At 46.0% G+C, this 20,969-nt stretch overlaps 1 protein-coding gene across 1 annotated transcript in view; it reads right to left on the bottom strand.

Annotated features, from left to right (window-relative positions):
* Positions 1-5,240: 5,240 nt before the first annotated feature.
* Positions 5,241-20,969, bottom strand: part of LOC308367543 (rapamycin-insensitive companion of mTOR-like) — a gene marked incomplete at both ends in the record, with an annotated part of 50,586 nt that continues 34,857 nt past the window's right edge. The window contains 9 exon segments of the mRNA XM_080841478.1: positions 5,241-5,315; positions 5,934-6,072; positions 7,875-7,998; positions 10,037-10,195; positions 12,296-12,508; positions 12,936-13,020; positions 13,586-13,763; positions 15,761-15,841; positions 18,797-19,967. Coding sequence (XP_080697604.1) covers positions 5,241-5,315; positions 5,934-6,072; positions 7,875-7,998; positions 10,037-10,195; positions 12,296-12,508; positions 12,936-13,020; positions 13,586-13,763; positions 15,761-15,841; positions 18,797-19,967 — 2,225 coding nt within the window.

Genomic DNA, 20,969 nt, shown 5'->3' with positions numbered 1-20,969 from the left:
CGTTCCTCCTGAGTTCTGCTACGAAATGAAGAATTCGGCGATATTACGCAACATAGACAGCTTCATATTTGACAGAACGAGTGATAGTAGTTTATGTCAATAGGACAGCGTCAACAGTTGGCCCTCCCCTCTTTAGTTTTTTTTTTACCACGCTTCCTCTGCTCTTCATCAAAGCCCCAATGACGAAACCGGATATTTCAAATGGGAAGAATTCCGGATATTTACTGGAATTCTACAAATTGTACTGGCCCTATTATATGTAATGACTGAAAATGAAGTGTTGCGAGTTAATACTTGAAGAGTTTATGACTGAAAATAAATGGTTAAGTTGTCAGATGTCAATTGAGTGCTGATATGAATAGGTATACATTTTCTTTATAAATCCAACTGGTTGTTTACCAAAGTCACAGCAAGTGTTATTAACTTGTAAAATTACAGATTGTATGAAGCAAATTTTATCCATTTTTAAAATATGTGCTGTTAATTGTTAAATACATGTTTTTTTGGTCATATTTAAATGATACAAATACTCATGAAGACAATTACTTGCATCTTTAGAAAGGTTAAAATAGACCACAATTAAACGTTAACAAAAAGCATTATTAAAATCAGGCCATCAGGCCAGTCAATTCTGAACAGAACCAAAACAAGTACAACCATGTTGTGAACATAGCATGAGGGTTAACTGGTCTCAAGTACAGACATGTTGTGAACACAGCATGAGGAATAACTGGCCTCAAGTATCGGAATCGGAAAATTTGGAAAGAAAGAAAGAAAATCGGACAAAATTCCATCCTTGAGTCAGAGTAATTTAAATGTATTTTATTAACAATGCATCCCTTTGATGAGAGTGTTTCTTGAGGCTCATCTGCTACTGTAGATTCAAATCCAAAAACATACAGTAGGCCTTTATTTATACAAGGTACACCACAAATTGGGAAAAAGAAAACATCAAAATTATGTACATCTTTCTCAAGGAAAAATATAAATAACACTTTTATGTCCATTTCTCAATCTCAGTCCTCTATTGTAAAATAAAGAACAGCTTTGACATCCTATTCAGTGCTGTAGAAGGTCATAAGTACACGGCACAGGTAATTACAAGCATAGAAAAGGAACATGAAAAGGTGCAATCTTTTGTATCCCATCATCCAAAATCGACACGTTCAGTACACCCATTTTATTTACTTCCCTAATATCTGCATTGACAGTGGTAGAGACCAATAGAACATTAGCAATGTTGTTTTTTTGGCCCCAGTTCAGGGATTCTTTTCCTGAATGATTTCACTCACTTCAAATTCATTACTAAATAATGTGCAATAAAGCTCTAGCAGGATTTTTAGGCTTAGCAGGTTCAAAATGTATTTTCGCTCTGGACTACTTTAGATGTCCATTTCCAGTACAGCCTCATGGCACGTTCCTCCTAGAGTACCTATCAGTATTTCTCAACTAATATAAAAGCTATCCAAATGATCATGATTGGCAGATTTGGGATGGCAACCCTTCAAACAACCCAACACAACGCAGGCACATGTAAAGCAGAACTATGCAAATACAAGTCAATGTCAGGAATCGATGTCACACAGAGAGAGAGAGAGAGAGAGAGAGAGAGAGAGAGAGAGAGAGAGAGAGAGAGAGAGAGAGAGAGAGAGAGAGAGAGAGAGGGGAAAAAAAGAGTAGTGGTGTGTCACATGTCAACAGTTAATGCATCCTCATCATAAATATTGATCTCCTATGGAACCTATGAGCACACTGTCCACCCATACACAAACAGTCTGCAGGAACTTTCCCAAAACTAAATGTATTGCCTAATAGTAGAGGAGAGAAATAAGCTCAATTTCAAATTCAGCGCACAAAGTAATCATGATGTTTCCTTGTTTGGGGGCAAGGAAACCGGAATGGAACCAAGGCAAACAAAGGATTAGATACTACTCTTACGAATCCTGGAATAAATAAAAGTCATCAACAACCCATTACTGCTTATATGATTACAGCTAATACAAAAATGGCAAAACAATGAAAGCTGCCTTTAAGCAGATGACTGGTCCAGCCATTATGAAAAAAAAGTCAATTTAAGTCAATCTCCTCATTTTTAAAATCACAATGAATGAAGAAATGTATTGGTTTAATATTAAATCAAATATTGCATAGTTGTGAGAGTAAATAGTAACCTCCAAACATCACTGGAAGGGGCAACTTGTACGACAATGGCACACAGGCCTAAACCAAATGTCACAAGACCTCTGAAATGGCAGTAAAAAGGCATGAAAATGTGACGGTGAACCAAAGGAAGCTCTGCTTCTTGACTGCAGTAAACTGACCAGGCTTTGAGTCCTACTGTCCCAGAGGGGTCTTTGCATTAGAAATGTCAAGGACCCATCATTGTTCCTTACAGCGGTTGGTGAATTGAGCCAGTTAAAGCCAGTGCTATTCAGAATATTGTTTATATTTTTTTTAACAGTAATTTGAAAAACATCGACCATAACATGTTTTACTCTGAAATGGACGGGGCAGCTGCCTTCTCTTGATTTTCGTCTGTTTACGTTTAAGTTGCTAGGTCAAAGGTCAAAACCAGCAGAGCATATATGAACAAACGTTTGTCCTTATCCTGACTGGGACATCAAAACTTTGCAGTACGTCCCTGTGTAACAGCAAAATGAAGTGACGGTGGTTTTAACAGAGACGGAATAAATGTATGTGCGAGAGACTCCGTCGTCTATGAGGGACAAGAGGGACCTGTATCTGCACATTTAAACACAGGCAGGGTCGTCTAAGAGGGACCTGTATCTGCACATTTAAACACAGGCAGGGTGGTCTAAGAGGGACCTGTATCTGCACATTTAAACACAGGCAGGGTCGTCTAAGAGGGACCTGTATCTGCACATTTAAACACAGGCAGGGATGGACACCTTCATTTATGTAACTCTAATGTTAAGCCCCTCAGGCATGGAACTATACAACTGGACAGTGCCATGGAACTGATCTATTATTATTATTATTATTATAGCTTGCATGGCTTGAAGAAACAAGGGGCTGTTTTGTATAATTATGAATTAACAAGGAAATTAAAAGCCCTTTTATAAAAGATCGGAACTCTAATCTGTTGATGCAATCCATGGTAGTTGGTGCCATCCACATTTATTAAAGATCGGGACTCTAATCTGTTGATGCAATCCATGGTAGTTGGTGCCATCCACATTCATTTCTGCACAGTTCTATTTGTAGGTGTTGTGGGAACTCATCGTGGCAACAAGGGGCTGTTTTTAAACTGACTGATTTATTAACCGATGATTTAGAAACCGACTTGCATAACCCTAAATGGCATTTGTAAAGACGACCAGAAAATGATCAGAACGACGTGATGATAACTATACACTTTCAAGTAGACTGGACTGGGTATCCATACTGGAAGCAAGGTTCAGTAACCGAAAGAAAACTACTTTTGAAAGGAAAAGTGGTAAAACAACGTTATCAATAAACCAACACTATCTTCGCAATAACACAGCATTTCATGTTAGATTAGCGCTCACACTGGTGGGATATCAACGCTGCGAAACACACGGGGTATGTGAGTGAGTAACAAAACAAAAAAAGGCTTAAATTTTATCATTTCAAATGTGCTGGTTGCCACTGACTATACACACAGCCAATAAACCAACTAAGCTGGTTTGTCAAACACAACTACATAAAATGCTCTATGTGGTCGAAGCAAAAAAGAAAAAACGAAAAGGAAAAAGGTACCAGTAAAGGCGAAAGGAAAGGTATTTGTGGATGGACTGTCATTCTAATGGGAAAGCAGCCTCTGCACTGCACCACTGATAGTCTGATGGGTTACATGTGGTGTACCTAGACGGCGTTCGTGGTTGGTTGTCCTTTGATAAAGTGCATCACTTAACAACAACAAAAAACCCATCGGCAATAAATAACCCTCTTAATGGAGACATTGATGGGCAATGTTGGTTAAGAAGAGATCCGATCCCTTGTAGTGTTAGTCCGTAGGAGGTTCGCCGCTACGGAGAGAGAATATAGAACTGGAAACATGCCGTTTTTTTCAGTCATTTCATACCAGTTTGAGACAGGATGCACCCGTTAAGAAAAGGCAGAGGGAAGACCGGAACCTCAACAGAATTGATCAGGAATGGATAATAGTTCTTGTTTAACTTCTTTTCTGTTAAGTTATTATTTTTTGGCGCCATTTTGATCTTTACATAGTGGTTGGCATGGCCCCGGAAACTGACCACATGGTTCAGTGCTTCGGTGTCCGGGTGACTGGCACAAGCTTCTGTTTTGGTCACGACTCACTCCTGAGTCCACCCACACGTTTGAAAACATCTCTCTCTTCTACGCCCATCCTCCTGTTTTCCTCATCCTCTTCTCAGTCCTTCTAGCCTGATCACTAGCCTGAGTCATTAGCAGTGCATTAGCAAGTGCTCCCAGGCTTTTATGCAGGGCGGACGAGATGGGGAGGGGAGGGGAGGGGAGTGGGGATGGTGTACTGGGCACCAAGCCTGGAATGAAGACAAAGAGCAACTGTTGAAGTGAGGAGGACGGGTGAAGCAGGGAGGCAGGACACAGAAGTGTTGGAGTGAGGAGACTGGGGGAGGCAGCGAGGCAGCGAGGCAGGACACAGAAGTGTTGGAGTGAGGAGGGCGGACGAGGCAGCGAGGCAAGACACAGAAGTGTTGGAGTGAGGAGGGCGGACGAGGCAGCGAGGCAGGACACAGAAGTGTTGGAGTGAGGAGGGCGGACGAGGCAGCGAGGCAGATCACAGAAGTGTTGGAGTGAGGAGGGCGGACGAGGCAGCGAGGAAGATCACAGAAGTGTTGGAGTGAGGAGGGCGGACGAGGCAGCGAGGCAGCGAGGCAGGACACAGAAGTATTGGAGTGAGGAGACTGGGGGAGGCAGCGAGGCAGCGAGGCAGGACACAGAAGTGTTGGAGTGAGGAGGGCGGACGAGGCAGCGAGGCAAGACACAGAAGTGTTGGAGTGAGGAGGGCGGACGAGGCAGCGAGGCAGGACACAAAAGTGTTGGAGTGAGGAGGGCGGACGAGGCAGCGAGGCAGATCACAGAAGTGTTGGAGTGAGGAGGGCGGACGAGGCAGCGAGGCAGCGAGGCAGCGAGGCAGGACACAGAAGTGTTGGAGTGAGGAGGGCGGACGAGGCAGCGAGGCAGGACACAGAAGTGTTGGAGTGAGGAGGACGTGGGAGGCAGGGAGGCAGCGAGGCAGGACACAGAAGGCCTCACGACTCGGCGGGCGGCTCCACCACCCCTAACCTTGGAGGCCTGGACAGGATGCTCTCGGCTTCCTCGTACAGCTGCAGAGAGACCACGAGCGGGGAGGGAGAGAGAGAAGAGTCAGTTCAGGTCATTTTGAGCAACAACTCACCTCAAATGTTTCAAAACAACTGTGTCATCAGCCAGTTCACCACAATAACAGTTGTGCAAATGTGCGGTGTGTCAATGTTTCCTGAAGTGCAATAAGTCTCAGAAGAAAAAGAATAATATGACCAAAAAAAACAATAACAGGAACAATAAAGCAGAGGAAACCAAAATGTACAGGCTCAACGCAAATGAGCCTTATCTTATGGCAAGAAACATCACAATAAAACAGTGTTGTATGAGCCTTATCTTATGGCAAGAAACATCACAATAAAACAGTGTTGTATGAGCCTTATCTTATGCCAAGAAACACCACAATAAGACAGTGTTGTATGAGCCTTATCTTATGGCAAGAAAAACCACAATAAAACAGTGTTGTATGAGCCTTATCTTATGCCAAGAAACACCACAATAAAACAGTGTTGTATGAGCCTTATCTTATGGCAAGTAACACCACAATAAAACAGTGTTGTCAGCTGCAGGCCGTGCGGTGGTTTGCATACCATCTGAGGATATTTGAATGCATTCTCTGGAAAGGGTGGGGGAGTTCTCACCGGAGTGAACTGGACATCCTGGAAGAGCTCCTGGATAAAGCGCCGTGAAGTCAGCCTGAACATGCAGTGGGCCAGGAGGTTAGACACCTCTGAGTACAGGCAGATGTCTTCAAACGCGTACGGGAACTTCTCCTTAATCCTGCGTAACAGATCCAGACCCATCAAAAACCCCTGCAGTTCTTCCCAGAAACTACAAGTACACAACTTGACAAATGGGGTCAAGTTCACGGCACACTTTGAAGCTATTCCCTCCAGTGTATTTCAATCACCAAGCCCTTGATAGATTTTAAGACATTCCTTTACTGCTAACTGCAGCTTATACATTGACTTTGCTGAATCTGCAGCCCTGCGGTTCATACCCAGGTGCAGCCTATAAATAGGAATGCATTTTTTCCACCTGGGAGTAAGTTACACGCACAGCAAATCTGTCCTTATCACATATGAATCCCATTATCAGGTAAAAACAACACAGGCTAGAAAAGATATTCTCATTTCACTCAACTCAGCCTCCCTTAACAATAAAGTATGTGTGTGTGTGTGTGTGTGTGTGTGTGTGTGTGTGTGTGTGTGTGTGTGTGTGTGTGTGTGTGTGTGGTGTGTGTATGGTGTGTGTGTGTGTGTGTGTATGTGTGTGTGTGTGTGTGTGTGTGTGTGTATGGTGTGTGTGTGTGTGTGTGTGTGTGTGTGTATGGTGTGTGTATAGTGTGTGTGTGTGTGTGTGGTGTGGTGTGTGTACGTGTGTGTACGTGTGTGTACGTGTGTGTGTGTGTGTTAGAGATGCGCGGATGGGCTATTATTTCATCCGCAACCGCATCACAAAACGCATGATCCGTCCGCACCAATTTTTTTGACCAATTTTCAAAACCGCACCCGTCCGCCATCCGCCTGTTGTTTTTAGGTATAGGCGCTGTGACGCTAGGCTAGAAAGTTCTTGCCTGTTCTTGAAAGGAGACTGATCCAATGCCGCAAAGATATTTAAAGGATAAAGCCCCTAGTATGAAAGCCTATTGGCTATGTTGTAGCCTATCCTCAGAATATTATCAGTGAAGTGACGTCTGTCTCCGATCGATGCACAGGGAGAAACTTTAAAATAGCCAAGCACATCGGCAAACCTGACCTTACGATAGGCTAGTAGGCCTACACTTTTTTATCATTGTAATAAAACGCAATTTTGTACACCATTTTAATATGGTAATATAGCCTACTGTTTTTAGTTTAGAAGGAAACGCTGAGTCTATTAATTCCGAAATTTCACCGCATTGTAGGCTTTATACTGTAACAACCCCAACACTTGCCTGCTTGCCTTTCAAATCAAAGTTTTCCGACTATTTTTCTTACCTTCTTTCTTAGCTGGTGATGTTAATGAGCTAGAAGTTTAACTTGTTCATTTCGCGCTGCCAATGCCCAATGTCACTTCTGAGTCAAATCACTCCATCATCTCTTTGAAATTCCTTATTCCACGAGTGGTAGGCTACAATGACTGGCTGTTTTAAAATATAACTAATAGCCTAACGAAACAAAATAACCCAGGCAGTTTCATCTACGACACGTTAAGGCTTCTTCCAATACTGACAGCTGACTCATAGCTTGCAGGTTTGCGGCGTTGCAAAGAGACGCGACATGATAGGGATCGTTACTTAATTTAAACTTTTTTGCTTCCTTTGTTTGCTTTGTATGCATACACGGAACAAGGCCAATTTACTGCCTGATGAAAATGTGATTATTTCAAAATGTGCTTGGATGTAGGTAACGACATTTAACAATGTGTATATATTTTGAATTTCGTTGGGTAAACCGCCACCCGCCCGAATTTAATTAAAATATTATTTTTTTGTCACGTCATCCGCCCGATCGAGTCCGCGGGTGCAACCGCCAACCGCGCATCTCTAGTGTGTGTGTGTGTGTGTGTGTGTGTGTGTGTGTGTGTGGAACATCACTCACGTGAGGAGTCCTGTCTCGTGGCCCTTGGTTCCCACGGAGGAGCTGAGGTTGATGACCAGCCGCAGGACCTCCTTCCGGAGCAGGACCCTACAGGCGGGGGCATCCTCAGGAATGGTCTTCACTCCTAGAGAGGGCCAAACACTCTGGAGGTCAGCTTCACAGGTCAACCTGATGTGGCCTAAATGTACAGGTCAATCTGATGCTGCCTACATGTACTGGTCAATCTGATGCTGCCTAAATGTACAGGTCAATCTGATGCTGCCTAAATGTACTGGTCAATCTGATGCTGCCAAAATGTACAGGTCAACCTGATGCTGCCTAAATGTACAGGTCAATCTGATGCTGCCTAAATGTAGAGATCAACCTGATGCTGCCTAAATGTACAGGTCAATCTGATGCTGCCTAAATGTAGAGATCAACCTGATGCTGCCTAAATGTACAGATCAACATGATGCTGCCTTAATGTACAGATCAACCTGATGCCAATCTAATGCCATACATTCCACACTCAACTTTCATTAACTGATTTTCTGGTCCCAAGCATCTTTAAATCTTTGTAACTTTACATCTAAACTGTTTGTGACAGGGAAGGTCTTTTAAGTACAAAGAGAGATAACCTTGCTCATTTTACACAGTGCTGTATTGTACATGCTAACGTTTTCCATTTCTACATATCAATTTGGTTACAACTGGCACTTACATGCTGGCGTGAGACAAGAATATTACATCATCTATGACGTGTAAACTGATGCCGTTTTGGTCGTATTTAACTAAGTGTCCATGTCCTTATTCCCAAATACAAAAAAAGAACAAATGTCCCTGCATTGTTCAGTGTGTGACTTCAAAGTTCATTGGTTAGTTCATTTTTAATGATTGTTTGACCCCAGACTAGGACTAGCCCAGTGTATGTGGGTGGAGTCCACTCCGCAGGGGTCCCAGCACTACCATAGCCGGGCATCAGAAGCCAAAAGAACAGCAGATGCTGTGCCAGGCCAGACCGGTGGCGCCTCTCTGTTCCAGCAGAGTAACACTGATCCAAGCACGGTGTAAGCCTAGACAGCTGACTACGGCTGGGTCTCCTGAAGCACGGTGTAAGCCTCGACAGCTGACTACGGCTGGGTCTCCTGAAGCACGATGTAAGCCTAGACAGCTGGGTCTCCTGAAGTCCTCAATCAAGCTTAACCCGGCTAGGTCCTTGTCGAAATATGCAAATCCACATAACTAGCCTGGTTTTTCCATTTACAATATAACGCTACAGCCTCCGATATGCATGCTTTTACCAATAACACAACATAACATAACATCAATTTTTTAACCATGCAAATCAAAAAATGGATGAACTTCTTTGCAAGATTAAACACCCTGTAAAATCTGTGTCTCATGCAAGTGTTGAATGGTATGAAATGCGCCGTATAAATAAAGTTTGATTTGATTTGATTTGATTAGCATGTTCTGCACATGTGTTTGTTGCCTTCAGTATCCCAAATGGCATAACACAATACCAAACATGCTGAAGGCTATGGACCCAATACAGGGAATACAGTGTGGATGAAATATATAGGGGATCAGAAGTAAAGCTGCACTTGGGACTTCTGTGAAGAGAGGGAGCACAGACAAAGCTGGAACTAGACCTGGAACACCTCTCTAATGTTGGGGCTGAGCTTTGGGTGTTGTTTCTACTGCTGATGCAGCAAAGCGGTGGTGACTAGCTTGTTTGAGTAGCTAAAGAGCAGGTAGTTAAGGTGCTAGTCAGGGAGCTCACCGGCCCGTGGATGACCCCACAGACAGGAACAGGAACGAGAGACAGCGGGACAGAGAGAGACAGAGAGAGAGAGGCAGAGAGGGAGATGCAGAGAGAGAGAGACAGAGAGGGAGAGATGCAGAGAGAGGCAGAGAGAGGCAGAGAGGGAGAGACAGAGAGATGCAGCGAGAGAGACAGAGAGGGAGAGACAGAGAGAGAGAGACAGAGAGAGAGAGAGAGACAGAGAGGGAGAGACAGAGAGAGAGAGACAGAGAGAGAGGGAGAGACAGAGAGATGCAGAGAGAGAGAGAGAGATGCAGAGAGAGAGAGGCAGAGAGAGAGAGAGATGCAGAGAGAGAGAGGCAGAGAGAGAGGGAAAGACAGAGAGAGAGAGAGAGGCAGAGAGGGTGTCCCCTCTTACCTAGCACCAGCTCTGTGCTCCGCGTGCTCCCTGCCGAGCCCTGGGACACCGACACGTCACTGCAGCCAGACACGCCCGAGAACTTGGACTGGGGCATCACCTCCAGCTGGCTGTGGATGGGCTGTGAGCACCACTCCGAGTATGGCACATCAGGGAATTCTATGGAGGGGTTTGGGGGGTGGGCCGAGGAAATAGGAAATAGCTTAGCTGCTATCTGTTATTAGCCAAAGGTTCAATATGTTGTGATGTTCGCATAAACTAGGTGTCTTGTCATAGGTACTGGTTAGTCAGTTATAGGCTCTCAGGTACCTTTCGTATGACTGCTGGACATACATTCAGTCTGGCCATATGATACGAGTACATAATCCATCTGAATAAAATAATAATGGTATGAGTAGCAATTACCAAGGCCTACACATAAGGATGCCAACACTTTAAATAGGTACGCTCCTGTATTGTATGAGTAGCGATCACCAAGGCCTTCACAGAAGGATGCCATCACTTCAAATAAGTAAGCTCCGGGGTTGTACGGAGGCAGGTGAACGCACAAAAGGGGGAGGTTTGTTTTTCTTACGTGGTGTTGTGTTGAAAAGAGAAGTGGCGGCAAACTACGTTTAAATTTTAATTTAAAACAGCCAAACACCAGTTTTGTAGTCACAAGCTTTTGTTTATGTATATGTTTATTAAATAAATTCCACCCACTGCATTCTAAGGGCCGATCACAAAGCAAGAAATGATTACAGGAGTACGGAGGAGTTAATTGAGTTTGGGATCTGGCGAGAAGAGCGATATTTCTATTTGTTCCTGTTTTTAACAAGGCATTTTTGAGTTTGAAGAGGATTTTTTTTTCTTGGATTACGTTTGGAGTTACGGTTACACACAGGATTGTTCTTGATTCTTTCTTGATTACTATCGAGGGAGCAGGCCGACACTGCGGCCTGTCGAAACACTTGGTCAGCTGGGACTTTAAATATTTGTTTTCAAGGACTTTACGTTGAGGACACTGATAATTTTCTTTGTTACGTTAATAGTCACGCTTGTATTGTTTTCTGTATACGTGTTTCTGTGTGTTTAGCAGTAAGTACTGTAGGGGTAGCAGCAGCAGTAGGTATCAGTAGGTACTGTAGCAGTAGCAGTAGCAGCAGCAGTAGGTAACAGTAGGTACAGAAGCGGTAGCAGTAGGTACTGTAGAAGTTGCAGTAGGTACTGTAACAGTAGGTACAGAAGCGGTAGCAGTAGGTAATGTAGCAGTAGGTACTGTAGCTGTAGCTGTAGCAGCAGCAGTAGGTAATGTAGCAGTAGCAGTAGGTTCTGTAGCTGTAGCTGTAGCTGTAGCAGCAGCAGTAGGTAACAGTAGGTACACAAGCGGTAGCAGTAGGTACTGTAGAAGTTGCAGTAGGTACTGTAGCTGTAGCAGTAGGTACTGTAGCAGTAGCAGTAGGTACTGTAGCAGTAGCAGTAGGTACTGTAGCTGTAGCAGTAGGTACTGTAGCTGTAGTGGTAGCAGTAGCAGTAGGTAGCAGTAAGTACTGTAGTGGTAGCAGTAGGTAATGTAGCAGTAGCAGTAGGTACTGTATCGGTAGCAGTAGGTACTGTAGCTGTAGCAGTAGCAGTAGGTACTGTAGTGGTAGCAGTAGCAGTAGGTACTGTATCGGTAGCAGTAGGTACTGTAGCTGCAGCAGCAGTGGGTAGCAGTAGCAGTAGGTACTGTAATGGCAGCAGTAGGTACTGTAGCTGTAGCAGTAGGTAATGTAGCAGTAGCAGTAGCAGTAGGTAATGCTCTCATTTGGGTAAGTCGGTGACTGGCAGATATGTATAATGGAATGGTTGAATGGTTGGTTGTGTTGGTATAGCATTCTTAACTAAAGAAATAACCTTTGAGGTTTGGAGTTACTGACAAGGATGGGAGGAATGTAACTGCTTTGCTTGAGAGGGAAACTAAGTTCTTAACTTACACTGAGGTTAAATGTGTTGTACCAATTTAGTACACAGTTTGACCAGTATGGGGTATGACGTCGCCAGTTGTGACTTAAAACTGACCACTGACTGACAACTCGATGAGTTGGTCCTCATACAGACAGGAAGGTGACTAACCAGTGTGTGAAGGGGTACGTGGGTCAGTGCACATAGTCTTGTGCTTGTGACGGAGACGTTTTTGCGCACTAACATTAGGCGGCTAGCTGCACGCTGCCACCTACTGCCACCGACTCTCAGGCACGGCTACGGACAGAGGTGGCACCCGTTGGCATGGTAACTGACCTGGCCGGTTGGGGGTGGTGGCGCTGGAGTGGTTGGCGCTGCAGCCCAGCACCGTCAGGCCCACGCAGTAGAGGCAGTTCTCATCGCTGTGCTCCTGCAGGCCCGTCTCCTCCAGGTCCAGCATCTGCTGCTGGTCTGCCCGGCTCACAGACATGAGCTCCGTGATGCTCAGCTGGGACCGGAGGACAGCATGCCGAGAGCCTTCACTGGAGCCTACGACAGAGAAGAAAAACTTAGATGGAAATATGTATGTAGAAACGTAACCATAGATCTAGCCAGCCTTCACTGGAGCCTATGACAGAGAAGAAAAACAAAGATGGAAATTTATGAGTAGAAAACGTAGATTAAGAGCCATAAAATCATAATCAAATCATTTTTTTTTTCACTCATTTTTTTCCACTCACTTCACTCACATATAAATCATTTGAGAGTGAAGGAGAGAGAGAGTTGGAGATGAGTGGATTAAATGAGATACAAGTGTCAGACGAAGGGGGAAGTATGAGAGAGAGTGAAAGATGTCAAATCTGATGAAAGTTTGTATCATTGGGTGTAACAGGAAACCAGTGCAGAAGGCACAGGCTGACTGTGCAGAAACTACGCCCTCTTAAAAAACCCCTCCAAGACAAGAATCTCTCTCTACCATCAGATTCTCCGGCGAAAAACTTGGCCGATCGGTCCTCAGATGGTGGGCTCGTTCTCTTCTGGAAATATGGCGTCTCTTTGATCTGTACAGAAGACACACATCATATCAATGAATCCGCCATAGAAGTAAATCAATGTATTTATTACAGTCCAGACAGAGAGACATACAGACTTTGAAGACAAGGGCGATATTTCCATGGAGAGACCAGATAGTGTCTTTTAAGACAAGGGCGATGTTTTGATGGCAAGACTACCTAGTGTCTTTTAAGACAAGGGAGTTATTTCGATGGCAAGACCATCTAGTGACTTTTAAGACAAGGGAGATATTTCGATGGCAAGATCATCTAGTGTCTTTTAAGACAAGGGCGATGTTTGAATGGCAAGACCATCTAGTGACTTTTAAGACAAGGGAGATATTTCCATGGAGAGACCAGATAGTGTCTTTTAAGACAAGGGCGATGTTTTGATGGCAAGACTACCTAGTGTCTTTTAAGACAAGGGAGTTATTTCGATGGCAAGACCATCTAGTGTCTTTTAAGACAAGGGAGCTATTTCAATGTCAAGACCATCTAGTGTCTTTTAAGACCGGGGCCATGTTTCGATGGCAGGACCAGCCGGTGAGTTTTGAGTTGAAGCTGTGGTGAGCACCTGGAACATGTTGTTGAGGTCGACGGGCAGTGCCAGGCCGATGTAGTCGTCGGAGCTCCCGTACGTGGCGCTGGACACCATGGAGCGCACAGAGGAGGAACGCTGGAGCGTGGTCTGGCTGATGGGGCTGAGCAGGTCCTCCTTATCCAGAGACGCAAAGCTCAGGGCCTTCAGGAACCTACACGCACACACACACACACGCACACGCAATGTCAGCACAAAGACACACACACACACAAGCTCGATGTCAGCACAAAGACACTCATGTCATGAGTTTACATGGACAGGAAACAGAAGGGAAAGTTTGAGAAAGCCAAACAGAGAGTCAGTGGGCAAGGGAAACAGAGATAGAATATATACAGAGAAGCTGAGAGAGAGAGAGATGGGGGGAGAGAGAGGGAGGGGAGAGAGGGGAGAGAGAGGGAGGGGAGAGAGAGGGAGGGGAGAGAGAGGGGGGAGAGAGAGGGATGGGAGAGAGAGGGGGGAAGAGAGCAGGAGAGAGAGAGAGAGAGAGAGAGAGAGAAGGGGAGGGAGAGAGAGAGAAAGAGGGAGAAGTAAAGACAAAAATAGATTGTTCATGGTCAAATTCATGGGTAATCAACATGTATCATTTGGTTCTTGGCACCAATGCCCTTGCAGTTAGTTCATGGCAACAAATACAAACATCTACACACCCTGCCAGAGGAGGAGAAAGTACTGAGGGAGATAAAAAGGAATGATTCACCAGATATGTTCCAGAGGTCAGGGACAGGGGTTCAGTCAGAAGTCTCTACAGGCCAGACAGACATTCACAGGCTTACCTGATTACTAACATGGCAAATCACCACGTATAAGGCTTGTGCATACAAATCATTCAGGAACAGAACATCAGCTGCAAGGGCATGTTCTATTTAGTACAGTTTTTTTTTGGCAGTGGTTCCCAAAATATGGGGCCGGACCCCTAAGGGGAGCGTGGAGTTACAGGAAGGAGGGGGCGTGGATTGAGGGAAACAAAACAGGAAGAGAACCCTAACCAACAAGCTGAGTATGGCAAATCAATTTAGGTATGAAAGTGCTCTTACAGTACAGTAGCCTCTAGCTAACCTACTTGGGGATGAGTTTAGAGCCTACGCTGTGCTTAGCTATATAGCCACAACGTACCTATTTGGGGATGAGTTTATAGCCTATTCTGTACTTGTATAGCCTCTAGCTAAAGTTATTTGGTGATGAGTTTATAGCTTACTTTGTAGCCTACAATATGATACCTTTTCTCCTCATTGTCAAAAGGGGAGGGGGGGGGGGGGGATCCTGCCATCAAAAGTGTGGGAACCACTGAGGTTAGGGGAATCACTATCATTCTTGTTATCGGTGAGTTTGGGAACCACTGAGGTTAGGGGAATCACTATCATTCTTGTTATCGGTGAGTTTGGGAACCACTGAGGTTAGGGGAATCATTATCATTCTTGTTATCGGTGAGTTTGGGAACCACTGAGGTTAGGGGAATCACTATCATTCTTGTTATCGGTGAGTTTTGCCATTTGATTCTACAGGCACCGGTCAGGGAAAGAAGGAAAGACTCAGAGGTGTGATTTTACCTCCAGGCAGAACAGATCAAAGGGTACAAGACACAACAACTACAACCAAACCGGCCAAAGGGAAGATTCTCATAAAGGATGCAGAGGCTGCAGCACAAAGGCCTCTGGGATTTGTAGGAAGATTTGAGGATGAGCGAGCAAACATGGATGAGCAAAATCAAAATGGAACTGAAAAACTGCATGGGTGGGGCAAGGCACACTCAATGAAGGTGGGAACTGGGAAGAGGGGAAAAGAAAAAGATGGGGTTGGTCTAAGCGAGACGATCACAAAGCTTTTCACTGTGGTGGATCAGCTGGGAGGATTGGGGTCTGTCCGGATGAAACTGGAGGTAAAGAGTGAATGTGAGAGAGAAAGAGAGAGAAAGAGAGAGAGAAAGAGAGACACACAGAGGTAAAGAGAGAATGTTAGAGAGAGAGAGAGAGACACACACAGAGGTAAAGAGAGAATGTAAGATAGAGAGAGAGAGGTAAAGAATGAATGTGTGAGAGAGAGAGAGATGGAGAGAAAGACAGGGAGGTAAAGAGTGAATTTGAGAGAGAGAGAGAGAAAGAGACAGAAGTGGAGAAGCGAGTTGTCGCCCCCGTGGGACGGTCCACGCACCGTGGGAGCAGCATTCGGGGCTGCCTGCGGGGGGCTCCAGACGAGCCTTGGCCCAGGCAGCTGAAGCGCTTTTTAGTGTACCTGAGGGACCACCAGAAACACACGTCACGTTATTCTCACACCAGTCAGACCAAGCGGCCGGGGGGTGGGGTGGGGGAGTTGCATTTCAGTATGGGGGGGTGACTAAATGAGTTATGAGTTGCAAACAGGCCGAGGCTTTCCAGCTCCGGCGCTGGACCCAGAAGAAAAGGAAGTTGAGGTTGCTTGCACAAATTGCGTCATTTTGTGTGAAGCTCTTGTAATATATGCCGAACTAGCCGCGGCACCACAACAATGGCTCTCTTGGTTGGTAAAGAATAGAAAAGCCTATATTGTCATTGTATTCGCATGCAACGAAATTTGGAAAAGCAGGAGTTATGTTTAGGTCCTCAGTTCCCAAAACAACAACGGGGTGTGTTTGTTGCGTCTGTGTATGACCTGAGGGCATTTTGTCTCCTTGTTGTGTAGAGAAGGCCAGTAGCATTAATACATGGATTACAAATGCCAGCAAGCAGCCAAACTTGTGAAATCAAGACATGAAACAGTTGCCGTAACAACACAACTCCTGTTAACCAAGAGGGCCAGAAGGAGAAGGTGTTTTTTTCTGACAGACGTCCGGGCGGCTCTCGTCTCTCGTCTCAGACTCTGCACGTTCAGATTACTGAGACATCGCATGTCTCAGATGCTGAGATAGCACTTGATTGTGGTCATATGCACAGCACGAGTCACACGTCAGCCCGGGAGCAGAGGTGATAACCACGCAAAACTAGCTCGCTGAAAGCAAAAATTGAAATCTTAGTCAGATGAAATATCTTAAATCAAGGCAATATATGCTTGTTTTTTGTCTGGCAGGTGTTTTTTATGTTAGAACATTTCACTTGCTTCAAGCGTTTCAGTCCTTACTTAATAAGGTATTTTAACTTGTTACTGAGATTTTATTACTGGTTCTGAGCAAGTGAATGCTTGAAACTACTTTGATCACCACTGACAAGTACTAAACTGCTTTGCCAAAGTCAGAATCAAGACAAGTGTACTTGTTTTTAGTCTGGTCATACAAGTTTAAAGATATATTTGGGTCCTTTTTGAAAAATCTTGGTTCTGTTGGCAGATCATTTTGCATAACTTAAGTAATACATCCCCCCCTTTATTACTTTTTTTCTTGTTTTTAAAAGCTGATTTTTTTGCAGTACAGCTACCTCAGCTCCAGAGAATGCTAGTGTCTGTGTGGTGGTGCCTGACAGCAAGTGCATAACACTGCAGCTCCGGCGATCTCTTCATCTGAGAGTTGTTGCGCAGTGACCTCCTAGAATTGGCATCGTTCTAATCGGAACAATCTTACTTCACTTCTGCTGTGTGCATGGCACTCTTAAGAAGCACTTCTGGTGAAGAGATAAAGATGACTGCCTATTCATTCACATGAGACAGCAGCCCAAAACCATGAACCACTTCCTTGCTTTTAACCCTGAAATCATCAGATGCAGTCCGATTCTAGTTCGGTGGAAAGGGCCACTTGTAGACTGGTGTCATATTTCTGTGAAAAAGGCATACAACTGCCATGCCACATCCACTGGAGGAAAAACACTGTACCACAGACTGGTGCTAATACCTCACCACGGGACACCAAACAAACTCTAACTGTTGGTGCGGTCTGGTGCGATGCCCTTTTAAGTCGCTGCTAAATAACGGACCTTAACCTTCTCTTTGCCCAACACCTCCGCAGCAGCATTCAATATCCCAGCATGCACATGTTTACACCAATGCTACGCTTTTGCCAGTGGGGACTGCTTATGCTATATTATGTATCTATACACAACGACTGCTATTGCTGCGGGGGTGCTATAATGTATATACACAGCGACTGCTTATGCTGCGGGAGTGCTATAATGTATATATGTATATATACACAACGACTGCTATTGCTGCGGTAGTGCTAGAATGTATCTATACACAACGACTGCTATTGCTGCGGTAGTGCTAGAATGTATATATACACAACGACTGCTAATGCTGCGGGAGTGCTATAATGTATATATGTATATATACACAACGACTGCTAATGCTGCGGGAGTGCTATAATGTATATATGTATATATACACAACGACTGCTATTGCTGCGGTAGTGCTATAATGTATTTATACACACACAACAGGAACGTTTAAGTAGAGAGGAATTGTGGGGGAACAAAGCCCCTCCTGTCAGAATCCAAGTTTTCCAACGACCTTAAATTCAGTCAGTGTCCATTGGCTATGGAAATAATCAGGTATGGCAAGACTACCATGGGTGCTTTTTTCTTACAAGTGTACCCAAACTCAAAGCAGACAGCCAATGCGTATTTTTGGCTCCTTTCAACAGCGACTCTAAAAGCATATGTAACCCTTGTACATGTTACTCAATAAGCATGGTAGTCACGGACAGAATGAGCTGACTAGCCCAAAACTTCACTGCTGTGTGTAAAAGAGAACTGAAAGCCAACTTATGAGGCAACACATGGCAGGAGGGATGGTGGATGGTGTGTGTAAGTAAGTGTGTGTGTATGTGTGTGAGTGTGAGTGTGTGTGTGTGTGTGTGTGTGTGTGTGTGTGTGTGTGTGTGTGTGTGGTTGAATATGTGTGTGTTAATGTGTATGTGTGTGTTAATCTGTGTGTGTGTGTAGGTAAGTGTGTGTGTGTGGTTGTGTGTGTCTGTGTGTGTGTGTCTATGTGTGTGTGTATGTTAGTGTGTGTATGTACTGTATGTATGTTAGTGTGTGTGTGTGTGTTTGGTTGTGAGTGTATGTCAGTGTGTGTGTGTGTAGGTAAGTAGGTAAGTGTGTGTGTGTGTGTGTGTGATAGAAGGAGTGAATGCGAGAACAGGAAGCAGTTCACCTGCGTGGAGTGAGCCGGGAGTCCAGGCTGCCCGTCTTCATGTTGATGGTGTCTGTATGTTAGTGTGTGTGTGTGTGTGTGTGTGTGTGTGTGTGTGGTTTTGTGTGTGTGTGTTTGTGTGTGTGTGTTCACCTGCGCGGAGTGAGCCGGGAGTCCAGGCTGCCCGTCTTCATGGTGATGGTGTCGGTGAAGAGCACGTCCTTGCCGGAGGACGCCAGCGCCTCGCTGTGGGAGAGCGACGCGTGGAGACGCTGCTGCTGCAGCCGCCGGAGCGTGGCGTAGCCCAGCGCGTCCCTCTGGCTGGTGTACACGTAGCCGCTGCCGCAGTCCGTCAGGCTGGTGAGGGTGCCCACCGACGGAGACTTGAGCGACTGGGCGCGGCGTGGCAGCGTGTGGGAGGAGCCCGGCGGAGCTAGCAGCACCGAGCCGGACTTGGAGAGCGACAGGTGGTTGGACTGCGGCGTCGTCGTCGTCGTCGTGAGCGCCTGCAGCGTCTGCGCGCTAACCACCGTGGCCAGGCTGGAGCAGTCCGTGTCGGCCGCCGGCGAGGACGTGGTGGTGGTGGTGCAGCCGTCGCCGCCGCCGCTGCCGGGGTACTCGGGGCCGCCCCCCACCGTCTCCCGCGACGGGCTGGAGCTCATGGAGCTGATGCCGCTGGTGGTCGTGTCCGTGTTGAAGCTCTGGCTGCGGCTCTTGAACTGCACCCCCCCTCCACCCCCGCCGCCGCCCGTCGGCCCGTCCCCCCCCGCCAGCCTCTCCCGGCTCGTCTGCTCCCTCACTGACTGCATCGGCGTCGTCGCCGTCACCCCCGCATCCACCGCTCCGCCGCTGATGGACTTCGGCAGCCTCGGCATCTCCAGCTCGCCGATGCTGGGCGTGCTCCCCTGGTTCTCGCCGCCGCCGGCCTTGATGCCGACGAAGGACGTCTCCAGGCTCACGGTGGGGCTGCACGGCGGCATCATCTGCCCGTCTGGCAGCGGGAAGATGGGACTGAAGACGTCGCCGCCGCCCGGCGAGTACACCGAGGGCTCGGTGACGGTGCGGTTGCGCCGCAGGCCGCCCAGCTTGGGCTCTGATTGGGTCTTGGAGAGGCCGCCGCCCACGCTGCTGCCCTTGGGGTCGCTGGTGCTGCGGAGCTTCTTCCCCGACAGCGAGATGAGGAAGCGGTTGCGCACGAAGCGGCTGGAGGCCAGGATGGTGAAGGGGCTGCGGTCCTTGAGCAGCTTGGGGGGGCGCATGTACAGGGGCTGGTCCTCCGGGAGGTCAGAGCAGTCCAGCTTCTCATCGTCCAGGATATACATGCCTGCAGACACACACACACACACACACACACACAGACGCACACACAGACACACACACACACACACACACACACACACACAGACGCACACACAGACACACAGACACACAGACACACACACAGACACAGACACAGACACAGACACAGACACAGAAAACCCACACAGACACAGACACAGACACAGACACAGACACAGACACACACACACACACACACACCCAGACACAGACACAGACACACACACACAGACACACACACACACACACAAATGTTCATACTACAATAATAATAATAATAATAATAATAATAATAATAATAATAATAATACATGTATTTGTATAGCACCTTTCGAATGAGAGCCTTAGGTGTTTCACATAAGTGGATTAACCAAACAATGAAACCAAATGTAAAGCCGCTGTAAGGAGTTTTGGTCTACAAAAGCCTTAAGCAAAAACCTTTACAAACTCCAACGACAAAATAAAAACAGGGTTTCTGAGCGGGACTACTGAACAGTAATGTCTGTGAAAAGGTTTAAAGATGTTTCACACAAGTTTTTTTGTTTTATTTCAGCCTGCTTGATTCAGGTTAGTCAGACTGAGGCCCTGACCCAGTTAGAAAAATATTTTCGTCAAAGGACAAGCACAAGCTGTGTTCTTATCGGAAACCTTTTCATCGAAGGTGTGGCTCCAAAATGCCTCCCCAATCTGCCAAAGCCACAGCATCTATAAAAAAAACTCTATTTTCGTCAAAGGACAAGCACAAGCAGTGTTCTTATCGGAAACCTTCTCATCGAAGGTGTGGCTCCAAAATGCCTCCCCAATCTGCCAAAGCCACAGCATCCAAAAAAAACCCTCCATTTCACAACCATGGCTCTGCAGAGTGCAAACCAGGTCATGATGAGTGAAGAAGCCTTTTTATCGAGGAGCTTGCTGTGTTATCAATCCATAACTCATGAGTTGACAGGCTTAAGCCAACACGGAGATGGATGAATCACGTATAAAACTA

The sequence above is a fragment of the Sprattus sprattus genome (assembly GCF_963457725.1).
Source record: "Sprattus sprattus genome assembly, chromosome: 7".
Lineage (NCBI taxonomy): Eukaryota > Metazoa > Chordata > Actinopteri > Clupeiformes > Clupeidae > Sprattus > Sprattus sprattus.
This window is presented reverse-complemented; position numbering and strand designations above follow the sequence as displayed.